Consider the following 13,454-nt stretch of genomic DNA (forward strand, 5'->3'; position numbering starts at 1 on the left):
TCCTAGACTCAGTCTATAGACTAGGCTGGCTTTGAACTCAGAGATTCACCTTCCTCTGCCTCCCAGTGCTGGGATTTATGGTGTGTGCCACCACCACCTAGCTTTTAGTGGATTAAAATTTCTTTTTGTAATGAGAATATTCAGGAACACTGTTGGATTTTTTAGGCGATGAAGAGTATACTTTGTGGGTGCTATAGATTCGTGCTTTAAAACACTTTTTTTAAAAATTAAATTTCTTTGGGTCATTGTAACAACAACAAAACTTTCTACAATTCTGATAAAGATATCATGCTGAGGGCTGCTTTACAAATAGAAAATAAAAGAGAGAGGGAGACATTTTTAAACCTCTTGTTTAGAAAACATTTACAATTCGAGGAGACAGGTATGACCAAATATGCATTCTAACTGGGCAGAAAGAAAATAATGTGTGTTTCTGGGCTGTATTGTACAGTCAGGCTCTGGGTCATGGTCTCCCAGGGCACATCCTGTGCCCATTGTGTTTCCTCTCACCCTGCCTTCACTTACCACCTTGGACACATGTATTTTCACTGACCCATGCCAATATCTTTCCCGTGGCTTTGTTCAGGTAAAAGTTGTGGCAACCAATCTGAATGCAGCCGAGGAGGCCCTGGAGGCTTATCAGCGAGAGAAACAGCAGAGGCTGAACGAGCTGTTGGTCGTCATCCCTCTGAAGCTCCACCAGGTGACCCAAGATCTGTGACCCCAAGATTGGGGCAGAAACAGTGTCACACCAAAACCTTCCCAGAGAAATATTGGTGGCTCACCAGTGGTGTACCAGGGCCCCTGGTGGGCTGTTCTGTATACAGAAGCACATCGATAACTCTTCTTACCCATTCAGGCTTTTAGCTAAGGAAAACCGCCAAAACACGCACACTTCCCCACGGCCCACAGTCACTTCACCAGTCCAGTCGTAAGAATGAGATGGCTAGAAGTTGAGATGTTGGATCTTACACACAGGTTACTTCCCGTCCGTCCATCTTTAGTCACCTGTGCACCAATGATCAGAAGTCTTACCTTGATGTCATTAATAAGGAAGGTCAGGACAGGACAGAAATACTCTTTTTTTTTTTTTTTTTTAATTTTTCCCATCTCTGCTCATTTCTACTGTCTACTTGAACTAAAATTTACATTAAGCTGTGGAAATTGATCTTCATAAGAAGAGAAAGGCTTGCTGTAGACTCTTGTCATGTTAAGAGAAGAGGCCATTCTTAAGGGGTAAGAAACACTCCAAAAATCAGTTTATTGATATCTTGTTAACAGTTTGTTATGTCATCCTTGAAATGCCTGCCCCACTGTTATGAAATAGATATCAGGCAAGACCTATTGTAGAAGTTGGTTGTTCTCAGAAAGACCCCATGTGGCTTACTCTCTGAAGACAGCTTTCTGTTTACCTAGTCACTGTCACTGAGGTGAGAGTGGAGCCTCAGGGTGAGGGGCTTTAAACAACAGGACAGAGGATCTCTCTCTCTCTCTCTCTCTCTCTCTCTCTCTCTCTCTCTCTCTCTCTCTCTCTCTCTCCTTCTCTCTCTCTCTCTCTCTGCCTTCAGTCTGGTCTTTGTCTGTGTCGGTTCTGATTTCTCTTCGCTTTGTTTTGTTTCTGTAGATAGAGTATGTGGTATTTGGGGAGGTTCCTGAAGACCTTTCTGGGACCTTGGTCTTCTCCAACCACTCCCTCGATCGGCTGCAACAGCGAATCAAACAGCTCCAGGAGGAAAACGTCAAGCAGCAGAAACTGAACAAAGAATGCAGGGAGAGGCGGAAGGTGCTCATCCGGGAAAAGAGAGAGATGGCGAAAACCATCAGCAGTGAGTGTCTCAGTCAGAGGACCATTAGTAACTCTGGTTGAGTTCAAAAGGAACCCAACAGCCGACAACAGCAGAAAACAAGGACTGCAGACCCAGTGTTGCGTGTAGTTTTGTCTACACCACTTTGTCCTGGCAGTTGCAGGTGTGCACCCGCCCAGGAGCTATCTCAGATCTTCGGATGAAAGACACACACACACACACACACACACACACACACACACACACACACACACTTTAGCTCATTCTTAACCTGCCTTACTGCCTCAGTGGCTGGGCTCTTCTAAGCCTTCTGAGGCTAGTATGCTCATCTCTTTACTCCTAGCTCAACACCTCTAACTCTGCCCTCAGCTTAGTTTCCCAGTTACCTTCTGTGAAGCCCATTGGTCTTGCTGCCCAAGATGTTTTTTGGCTGCCCATCTGTGAGACACTTTTCCACCTACATTTTGGAAGACCTCCCCTGCAGCTCTGAGTCTGTTCTGTATCCTCCCCCAAGTATCTCGATTCTCCTCTTCCTGTCCTCTCCTCTCTCCTAGCCCACGTGAACATGGAAGTTCCACCTCTTTCTGTCTGCCCAGACATTGGCCTCGGCATCTTTATTTGATGGATCAAGAAACAACTGGGACAAGGACCTTAGCGTATGGACACTTGGATTCCTGATCAGAAACACCCCCCAACAACCCAGCACTACAGAGAGGAAACAAAATACCTCTCACTGCTTGTTATATTTGTTTAAAATATTTTTTTTTATTTTATGCGTATCAGTACACATTATAGCTGTACAGATGGTTGTGAGCCTTCATCTGGTTGTTGGGAATTGAATTTAGGACTCTGCTCACTCCGGTCAACCCTGCTGGCTCCAGTCAGCCCCACTCGCTCAGGCCCAAAGATTTATTTTATTATTATAAATAAGTACACTTGGGTTTTTGATTTTGTTTTTGTTTTTTTTGTTTTGTTTTGTTTTGTTTTTGAGGAGAAACCAGGAAAGGGATATCATTTGAAATGTAAATAAAGAAAATATCTAATAAAAAATACCAAACAATAAATAAATAAATAAATAAATATATAAATACACTGTAGCTGTCTTCAGATCCACCAGAAGAGGGCGTCAGATCTCATTACAGGTGGTTGTGAGCCACCATGTGGTTGCTGGGATTTGAACTCAGGACCTTTGGAATGTGCTCTTACCCACTGAGCCATCTCACCAGCCCCTCACTGTCTGTTTTAAAGAGGCAGTAACATATCCTCTGTTTCTCTACCCCCTGCTTCTCTTTGTGTATGAAAAAATACAGAATAGTATTTAATAATACCAGTCGTCATGCTTGCGAGCCAGCAAAGCCCCTCCTCCCCCTAGTACTGTACATCGCTCCACCAGGGCTGGCCACATGGTATAGATGCATACATGCTGATGTATTTTCACACAGCACGGAAACCTATCCAGCACACTTCTGTAATGATACTCAAGAGTTTATGGTGCACTTCTCTAGGCCATGTTTTATTCCTATTTGGGTAATTTATTCTCTTTAGCTGCTACTGCAGTATCCTATTTTATGAATCTTAACATATTTGCCTAGCCAGTCACCTCTTCAGCATTTCGGTATTTCTAACTTTTTGTTGTTGCAGTGAGACTTTTATACATGATTCCTCATGCACGCGTGCACAAAGGGTCCCTGGGTTCTAAGGGCGAAGTATTAAGACTACACAGTCTTGTAAAGTGAGACTTTATTTTGAAACAAACAAGCAAGCTAAGTTTTGATGCAGCAGTCCCTCTGTGGGATGTATATACAAGAGAAGTAAGGTCAGCATATCAAAGGGCTATCTGCATAGTCGTGCTCAGTGCAGCGCTTTTACAGCAGACAGGTACAGAATGAACTCAGGAGTCCCACCAGATGATGAGTGGACAAAAAGATGTGATACTAATCATAAAAAAATTGCTCACGTGTTAGCGTTACTACTAATGCTAGTATCCGTCACCTTTAAAAAAGACTAAGCTACTGTTGTTTTACAACAGAATAGATGAACCTGGAGGGCACTGTGTTAAGCAAAATAAGCCAGGCACTGAAAAATAAAACACCATATGATTTTACAAATCTATGGTTTATTTAAAACAAACAAACAAACAAACAAAAACGGTTGAATCATCAGGAGTGGTGTCACACCCCTGCCATCTCAACTTTCAGAAAACTAAGTGAGGAGGCTCACACATCTGAAGGCAGCCTGGGATATATAATGAGGCCCTGCCTCAAAAAAACCATAAACAAAACTCAGCAGCATAGGGTAGAGTTTGATGGTTAGCAGAGGCCCATTGGGTGGGTTGGGTGTGAAAGAGATGTTGGTTCAGTGCTACAAGACTTCAGGGAAACAAGAGAAATAGATTCCAAAGTATTCTTTGGTATATTATACAGTGACTAGTTAACAACAATGACTGAACTCTTTAAAATTGTTAGAGAATAGGGTTTAGGGACTGGAGAGATGGCTCAGAGGTTAAGAGCACTCTCTGCTCTTCCAGAGGATCTGGGTTTAATTCCCAGCACTCATGTGGCAGCTTATAGCTGTCTATAACTCCCATTCTGGGGGATCTGACACTCTCACACAGACACATATGCAGGCAGAACACTGATATACATAAAATAAGAATAAGTAAATCATAAAAAAGAAAGTAGATAGATTTTAAGTGTTTAAGTGTTCTACACACACACACACACACACACACACACACACCACAGTGGGGCTGGGGATGAATTTGTAAAATAATATATTTAATTAGCTCAGTTTGACCATTTCTCAATTCACATTTCAGAATGGCATGTTACACATGATAAATATATATAATTTTTGTCAATGTTTTTAAAACTCTATTTTCTTTCAGTTTCTTTTATTATTAATGTTACATTGTGTTTGTAATCTACCTGGCATTAAGGTGATGTGTAACAACCCTAAAAAGAAGATAATTATCTTTTAAAATACTTTTTATAATGTTTGGTATGTAGAAATTATATATAAGTTATCAGGTATCAAAACAAAATGAATGCAATAAATGTGTCTCCCAACTTAATGTTGACAGTATTGTAGCATCTACATGTGAAAGATACATTCTCCTGGTTTTCCTTACCTGGAGAGAACCACTAATGCCAACTGTGTGTTTAGTGTTCCAGGTCTTTAAAAAGAAACACACATTTATATGCATTCCTAGCTAGTATGTTGCTTTGGAACCCTGTAAAGCTATTGTACCTTATGCAACCAATGGAAGAGACTCTTTCATTTACTGTTATATTCCAAGGTTAAATGTGGAATGGAGCAAACAAGGAGAGGTGTGGGAGATGGAGGGGAGTGGCAAAGGAGTGGGGACCCAAAGGCCTTACTGTAATGTCTGCTTGGAGCAGGATGCTGTCTCAGTTAAGCTTTTATTACTGTGAACAGACATCATGACCTTTTATAAGGACAACATTTAATTAGCACCAGCTTACAGGTTCAGAGGTTCAGTTCATGATCATCAAGGTGGAAGCATAGCAGCATCCAGGCAGGCATGGTGCAGGAGGAGCTAAGAGTTCTACATCTTCATCTGAAGGCTGCTAGGAGAAGACTGGCTTCCAGGCAGCTAGGACAAGGGTATTAAAGCCCACACCCACAGCGACACACCTATTCCAAGAAGGCCACATCTCCAAATAGCGCCATTCCCCTGGGCTAAGAATATACCAGCATTTCTCAGATGGGAAGTTCTAGAAAGTGTCTGCTCCATTCCTAATATTAGATCCTATAGATATGAATTAGAGAAATCAGGTAACACTTTAGTTGGAGACAGGCGGTAGTTGAGGAGGGAAGATCAGACTTTACAAGCCACTTAGGGAAAAACATGTCCATCTTACATGAGTTTTTCAAATGAAAAGGGCTGTCTGTGAACCAGCATCTCCAGGAAGAAGAGCAGCAGGCAAACATCCAAGGGGGAAATCCCTTGCTAACAACAAAAAAATCTTAACGGTCCTGCAAAAGCGGTCCCTTGGCTCTTCTAAGTTACGGCTTTGTTCATTTACTGTCAGCTTGGAGCCACTGCGGAGACTGAGGACGTCACTGTCTTTTCAGAAATGGAAGAAACTGTCCGGGAGCTAATGATCAGCAAGTTTGGCCGCGTGATCGATCTGGAAGCCCTTCAGACCCTTTCTGTTAACACAACCCTCGAAGAACTGAAGATCAGAAAGCTTCGGAAGGAGCTCTCCAATGCAAAGGAGCTAAGGATGTGGGAGGTAAGATGGAAGGAAGAGGCTATCCGAAGGAGTTCAGAAGTCCTGGTAGGGCTTCTGCGCAGCACCCAGGGGCCTGTCTCGCTTCTTTACTAGAGAGACTTGTCTATCTTAAAGAACCAAGTGATGCATTAAAGTATGTATGTGTCCATGGCTTTGGACATGAAACCACTGTTCTCTGAGAATCCCCATTGCTCTACTTAATAGCTTTGACTTCCTATTCCAATTTGGAAATTAGAAAGCATATTTAGCGCTTGAGGGTTGAGGCTCAGTGATGATAGTACTCACTTAGCCCGTGCAAGGTCCTGGGTTCGATCCCCAGCACCATTAATAAATTGCACCTATATATTTCTGTGTATGTGCATACAATGTGACAGAGCATCCGTGGGGGTCAGAGGATAACTTACCGGAGTTGGTTCTCACCTTCTACCAAGTGGGTCCTGATGATGGAATTCAAGCCCTGAGGCATGGCAGCAAGCGTTCTTCTTTAATCAAACCAGACTCAGTACAATTGTTTCTGTTTACATTTTCATACTGGTGTCGGGTTATATTTTCATGTACACACAGTGTTCCCTTTGCATGAGGGCTATGAATTTAATTTTCTTTCTCTAGTTTTAAGTATTGAACCCAACATCTAATGTGTGTTTGGAAAACTCTCTACCTTTGAGCTATGTCCCCATAGTTTTGACCAAACCGGATACTCATTTTTCATTTCCTCTCCAAATTCACTTCGTCCATTTTTCTCTACCTTCCCTGCTTGGTAGGAAAAGATTGCTCAAGTGCGCTGGGATCTGATGATGAAGACAAAGGAACACACCAAAAAGCTTCACCAGATGAACGACCTGTGCCTGGAGAAGAAGAAACTTGATTCCAGGTTGAACACACTCCAGAACCAGCAGGTGGGTTCCTTTCCTCCCGGCCCCTCTGCAGAACCCAAAGCCTGGCAGAGCACGGGCATTTAAACAGACTTGAGCTTGGACCACGGCCAGGCCATCTGTCCCTGGATACTGACTACTGGCCACGTGAGAGAGGCTTCCAGAGGGGACTAGCTTTATCTAGTGTCTCTTGTGTGCCATGAACGCATAGGAATAATCACCAATACACTTTACCTCAGTCTTGGAGAGTAAGGTAGCAGAAATAAAGACACCAGTGCACTCCCTGAATTTAGTTGGTGTCAGGGTCCATTTTCAATATGTTTATTTTACTTGACAGGACATAGGCATCTCGAATACTTGCTAGTCTTTCTTTCAACTTCATTATGGAATCCATATTGAGCCTGAGGATGTACTTAATACAGAGTGTGTTAAGAGTAACACTTATTTAATAAATGATCACCAAAGTGAGTCTTGTCCTTTTTAGTAGCTTGGCATCTTCTCTAGTGTCTTCGAGAACATCAGTTATCTTTCTTAATCCCCTGGCTCCCCCTACCCCACTCTTTATTTCCTCTTAAAGGAAATAATTTAAACTAGGTGTTTTCAAATTAGGGTCCCCTGAAGAACTGCATCTGCATCAGCTGAGAATTTATTTGCAGTGTAAAATAAGGTTACAGGCAGGGAAAACCATGGGCCACAAGGTGGCACCCGGGAGCTGACATGTTTTTACTGTTAAGGGATGTTTATACAGTCTTCTTGTAAGATTACAGGCTTTCAGATAGGAGTGAAGAAAGACTGTGCCCTAAGGTCACATGCTCATCGACTTTATGCACAACTCGTGGCTATCTTAGCGTTTGTACTTGAAATATCTATAAAAGGAATGCTGCCTCTATGTGGGCAACCTTCAGAGCAGATTTCAATTGTTCTAGAATCCTTGACTCTCAGCTGGTGAGAGGCTTCAGCCAGACTCCAGTGGGAAGGGCTTCTCTCCCATCTTAGATCCCCCTAACTTGTCTTTGTAATCTTACCTGGGTCCCAATGATGAGCAGATGGGATCGAGTCAAGAAGGATGGATAGATAGTTTAAACTACTTCCGAAGCAAGGTTGAGTTTCAGAAGTTGTTCAGAGGCACAAGTTTTAAGAGTGAGGTTTCAGCAGAGGAGTGAGAAGTCTCCGGAAGAGGCAGTTGGCATTTAAATATGCTGTAAGGGAGGTGGTTTGCTTTGTTGGTTTTTAATTTTAATTTTTCCCCAAACAGGGAAATGCCTTCCAAGGCCCTCGGAAAGCAGATATAGTGGCGAAGCAGAAGGTCACCGAACTGGTCCAAGCCCAGGCAGAAAAGATCGTGGCGTTGAAGGAAGAGATTGCGCTTTTGCGGAAGAAGGGGGGGCTTATCCTTCCTCCCATCACACCCATGCAAGAGAACGAAATGAATTCCATGGACGCTTAGGATGGCTGTCTTCCCATTTCCACCCAAGAGGTCCAGTGGAATTCACCAATCTACTTCCCCATCATCCACAACAATTCTCTTGCTTTAAAGTGAACCGTAGTGTGAACTTAAAATAAGGATCCTGCTCTGTGACTTAACAATATTTCCCCAGGTTAGACATCATTGTGACAGTGACCTGTACTTATATGACTGTGCTGAGGCAAGTTAGATCTTTTCACCCTAAATTGAATATGAAGAAGGCTGAATCTCATAGTTGCAAGAAAGCAGCTGTTAAATGGGTTTTCAGAAAAATAAGCTGTTTCTCTGGTATTCTGAATATGTAGCCTTTGGCAAGAAAAACTATTATTCAGCAACCCATGAGGAAACTTCCTTTTCTTAGTCCTTGGATCTTTAGAAAATAAACTGTTTGTGTTAAATAGTCTGTGAAGGACCTAAGAGAGCGAAAGCAAACCATCCTGCCAATAATAACTTAGAATTAGAAATGCAAATGCGAACATTGCTATTGTTGACTTCATAAAGCAGTTATTTGAGGGCTTGGGACTAAGGAAATGCAGACAGACGCAGCAAAACAGCTCGATCTGGGCTGGCAGAGGCGGCTCCCTGATTTACCCAGTTTCTGAAAACTCCTCAATTCTGAAGCTCACGGTTTCCAAAACAAGTCGGTCAGGGAAGCTTTGCTGTAGCTAGGCTCTCTGTAACAGCCGTCAGAATTCTACCTTTGGTCAGGCTTCATGTGAATCTTCACTGGTTCTGATCCGGACAAGGGACCAAATAGATTTTCATCTCTCCTAGGTACTAACTCTAATAGCCACTTTTGATTATGCGTGACCCTGATTATACATAATCCAGAGCGGACTTTCCAGCTCAGGGAAGGGTTTGTTGAAATTCATGGCTGCACCCCTAACAGATTGATCTCCCTGACACTGGTGTCCTTCCAGTAGGGACACTTTGGCTTCCCAGGTGGAAGGTTTGCACCGGTACCAGAAGCCTCTGCTGTGGCCGAGGCTCTGCTGGGGAGCCTTTACGAGTTTCTGTACTGCACATCTGAGGACACAATTGCCACCGATGTAGACAAACACGTCTGTGCCTTTCCACACACAGTGTCAGAATGTATTAACAATAATATAGTCACAAGGCACATCAGGTTTACTGGCTGCGATTTATGGAGTGGTCTCAATTCCCCCCACAGCTGGCTACTGGTATCTGTAGCCTTTGACTACACTCTTGATTACCAATATTAGAGCTCAGATCACAGGTTACATTTCACACAGTAAAACGTCACCTTTGTGAGTATGTGTGTCTACAAACGAATACAACGAAGCCACAGAGCTCAGGGAGGCTGAACCGGAACCAACAAGGGAGCTGATACCGATGCAGAATCATTTAAAATGGTTAGATGCTACAGAGGCCAGTTGGAAGCCAAGCCCAGATGAATCAAGCCACATGATCCAGCCTAATTAGCAACCTGGAAGCAATGCTGGGGTCTGACCCTAGCGGCAGAAATGCTGGACTTTTGATGAAAGGCTCAGGGCTGGGTCCAAATGGGCCAATGGAGGCCTCATAGTAGAAACCTCTAGAATGCTTTGTGTGTCACTAATCCCTGGCACATTTTCTGGGGGTCAGATTGACTGGCTAAAGGCTGTTCCCTTACAGTGTTCGATGCCCTTCTTTTTATGGTGTCCAGATCAGGGTTGAAGTGTATTTGCTATGTTCTTGGGCCTCTTTTTTTTTTCTGATACAATTCTAACACATCCATGTATCTGCCTGTGCCCTGTCTACTTTGATAAGTTGGTAGGTAGTACCATTTTACTTGATAGAATACCTAACCCTAACCCACGGTTCCTGTTGGACATGGTAGTTGTGCCTGTGTGTACAAACATGGCATAAAGATTCTGTATCTGGATTTGTCCTGCTCTTGGGGGAGGGGGTGGCATATTAAGGGCAAGACCACCTAAAAAGCAATTAGCCCTTGCTTCATACCGTGTGAAGTGAGTGGATTGAAGGAACCTGGTCTCTCCACTCAGCCATGCATGCCTTTCATTAATGAAAGCAAGCAGGTGCTAATCATAGCCTTCAATACTCATTACTACATAAAAAGTTGCCTCAAAAGTTAGCTTTAAAAAGGAGTTCTCACACTAGAGGTTAGAGGTTTGTGGGGCTCGGGATCTGGTAGCAGACTTGGCAAACAGGATCCCAGGAAGCCTGGGCAGGTCCTTCGGCGTCTGACCATCCTGAAAGAGTACAGGAAGCGGTTGTCTAGATGCTGCTTTTAGTGGTGTTCGCCAAAACCCACTCTGACAATTACTTTAGATCATGGAGAGGTAAAAGGAAAAAATAGGCTATAAAAAAGAAAAAAAAACCAAAAAACCAAAAAAACAACAACAAAAAAAACCAAAAAAAACAAAACAAAAAAAACCAAAAAACAAACAAACAGAAAACCCAAACAAGCTTTCAACTTCCAATAGTCTGTCAAGTGAACTGCAGCTCAGTTATGAGCTGCATTAGCAAAAACTACAAACATTAGCTCTACCCACTCCTCTCCTGGAAGTGACCGTTAAAGGCTTCAATACGTGTTTGAAATCACATATCTTACTACTTCTCTTGCAGGATTAGACATCACACTCCGATAATTTCCATGTTCCTGACACTTATTTCTATAAATACTTTAAAAGCACTACCTTCTGGAAATCATGCTGCATGGTGAGGACACTTCTTGTTCAGAGTAGTCTGTCTTTGTACAGACGGCTAGGTGCAGTACTAGGTCAGACCAGGAGATGGCGGACTCATCCCAGGCAACCTGAAGGCGGCCCCCAGTCTACCTTAGATGCTTGGAAAAGCAGTCTGATACAACTCTTAATAAGATTAAATGTGTCAGGCTGGATTCCAACTCTTCATTTTCCTGAAATATACAATCCCTCCCTGCACAATGAATACTAAAAATATGTGAAGACTTGCACTAAAATTTTCAGTTTCTAATTAAGCCTAGTGCCACACATAAAGGTCTTAAGTTCACACACACACACACACACACATATGCACGCAAGGACACTTACCCCTATGAATGGTCTTTTTGTGGAACAACAGTAAATAAACGGTTTGAAACGAGTCAACTCCTCCAGCAATGGTAACTTTAGAATGAAAGGAAGCTATCAGGGAACCACATGTGAACAGGTAGCATAGCGCTGAGCTAAATGGTGTTTTGGAGGCAATATTTGGTCTTTTAACACATACACACACACACACACACACACACACACACACACACACACACACACACACCTACACAAGAAGAATTAACCTCATTCCTTCAATATGGCAGACACTCGCCTCCGGCAAGAGAACAGTGAATTTGCTTCCAAAAGTATGAAAAGCATTTGCTACTGTTTCCAGATTGTATCACTTGATGGGTTAGAAATCTTCTGGAGCAGTTCTTTACTCCAGCTACTCAAAGACGGGACTCCCAACGTCTAAAGAAAACGCTGACTCATGCGTGACTAAGGTGACGTTACAAGGAAGACTAAACATTTATTTAGAAGTTACAGTGTTTGTTTTTACAGAGATATGTTGCCACCAATTCTTGATTCTGGGAGACTGTTAATGCTTAGAGTGCTGTACACATCTGGGGCTTTTCTGGAAGCATCTTGGAAACCTGTCCTGTGCCACCAAGTCTGAGTGGCTTCTGAGTGGCTCCTGTCTGCAGTACCATGGTCGTCGTTTTATCCTTGTGCTCCTCATGAACAGTGTGCTTAGGGTCCTTCTGCTGACTCGCCCGAGGGCCTCCTGGAGTCTGTGGTAGCTGCAGGTTCTATGGTCCATGCACAGCCTGACCATCTATGATACTCATTTCCACCGGTCTCCAGTTACTCAGCTGCTTGTTTTCCGTCTTGTACCAGAAAGGGGAGGATTCCATATCTCTCCAGAATTATAGAAACACATATACATTTATTTACAAGTGCATAAATATATAAATATGGCTATAATAGAAAAATAAATACCAATTTTTCTCTGTCAACAAACAAACAAACAATATATAGTCTTTCTGGGATATTAGCTACGGTCTAAACTGTGGGAGGTGGTGTTTCAAAGGACACGTGAACTGCTGGGTTGGAAGAGAGCCGCATCCCAAGTTCCTGTCCTGTGTAGGTCCCGGAAGGGTGCTGGGGACACCAGTCTCCTCCACCCACTTGGCAGGAGTCAGAACTGTCTACTTCTTCAACTGGTACGAGACCTAAACAGCACCGGGGCCCTGGGAGGGAGAAAAGTAGGCAACATTAAAATCTAGACTCACCAAGCATTCCTGAGTTAATCTCTACCTATAGCTGGTCACACTGGCCCTGGAAGGGGAGGACCCTTACTAATCACCTATGTTGGGACCAAAGACCTTAGACTGTAAAGCACTCAGCTTGTAGCCATCAGCTATATACACATGAAACAGAAAGGAAGGCCCAGTCCTCTCTAGCCAGGCTGTGTTCTACCTCACGATCCATTCCGCTTGTCCGACCAAATCTTGTTTTCATGGTCTGGCTTTGGGGCTGGAGGTATTTTAGAATTTCATGTCCTAGAGACAAGAGTCCAGGGTCGTCATGGCGGGAGCCTGCACACCCTGGAAGCTAAGAAACACCAGCTAATCCTCGGAAGTACCAAGTGCCCCAACTAAGTCCTTGCGGATTTGCTTGACGTAGGTTGAGAGGGAGCTACGGGCAGGGGTGGCCCCTCGATCAACAAGTTCTGTGGGTGTAGACAGTTACTATGGTGATGTGTGTATGTGCAGGGCTCCCTGATGACTGATAAGAACCACTCCCTAATTAAGACCTGACAGAGCAGGGGATCAGAGAGGCCCCCATGTGATGAGAGACAGAAAGACTCTGCGAATGGCCCTGAATCTCAAAGGCTGCTTCCTTTGGAAATAGAGGATGCCTTTCTCCTCAGCCTTTGAGGACCACAGCTACAATGTTGGAGTCAGACTGACCTGGGAAGGCCTCATGGCCCTCTAGGCCTTTAGTAGCAAATGACTGGCCACCCGCCCCAACTGCCAAACACTCCCTTGAAGAAACCCCTTGTTCTTTCTCCT

At 43.5% G+C, this 13,454-nt stretch overlaps 2 protein-coding genes across 8 annotated transcripts in view; one reads left to right on the forward strand and one right to left on the reverse strand.

Moving 5' to 3' along the window:
• Nucleotides 1-8,872, forward strand: part of Cfap44 (cilia and flagella associated protein 44) — a 110,345-nt gene extending 101,473 nt beyond the window's left edge. For all 3 annotated transcript variants that reach the window (XM_031363964.1, XM_031363965.1, XM_031363966.1), the window contains 5 exons: nt 587-703; nt 1,625-1,826; nt 5,904-6,064; nt 6,826-6,960; nt 8,192-8,872. In XM_031363964.1, the coding sequence (XP_031219824.1) occupies nt 587-703; nt 1,625-1,826; nt 5,904-6,064; nt 6,826-6,960; nt 8,192-8,383 (807 nt within the window). In that variant the 3' untranslated portion in view covers nt 8,384-8,872. The remainder of the gene's footprint in view (nt 1-586; nt 704-1,624; nt 1,827-5,903; nt 6,065-6,825; nt 6,961-8,191) is intronic.
• Nucleotides 8,873-11,883: 3,011 nt separating this feature from the next.
• Nucleotides 11,884-13,454, reverse strand: part of Boc (BOC cell adhesion associated, oncogene regulated) — a 77,060-nt gene continuing 75,489 nt past the window's right edge. For all 5 annotated transcript variants that reach the window (XM_031363972.1, XM_031363971.1, XM_031363970.1 and 2 more), the window contains exon 19: nt 11,884-12,629. In XM_031363972.1, the coding sequence (XP_031219832.1) occupies nt 12,442-12,629 (188 nt within the window). In that variant the 3' untranslated portion in view covers nt 11,884-12,441. The remainder of the gene's footprint in view (nt 12,630-13,454) is intronic.

Source organism: Mastomys coucha, unplaced genomic scaffold, assembly GCF_008632895.1.
Source record: "Mastomys coucha isolate ucsf_1 unplaced genomic scaffold, UCSF_Mcou_1 pScaffold12, whole genome shotgun sequence".
Classification (NCBI taxonomy): Eukaryota; Metazoa; Chordata; class Mammalia; order Rodentia; family Muridae; genus Mastomys; species Mastomys coucha.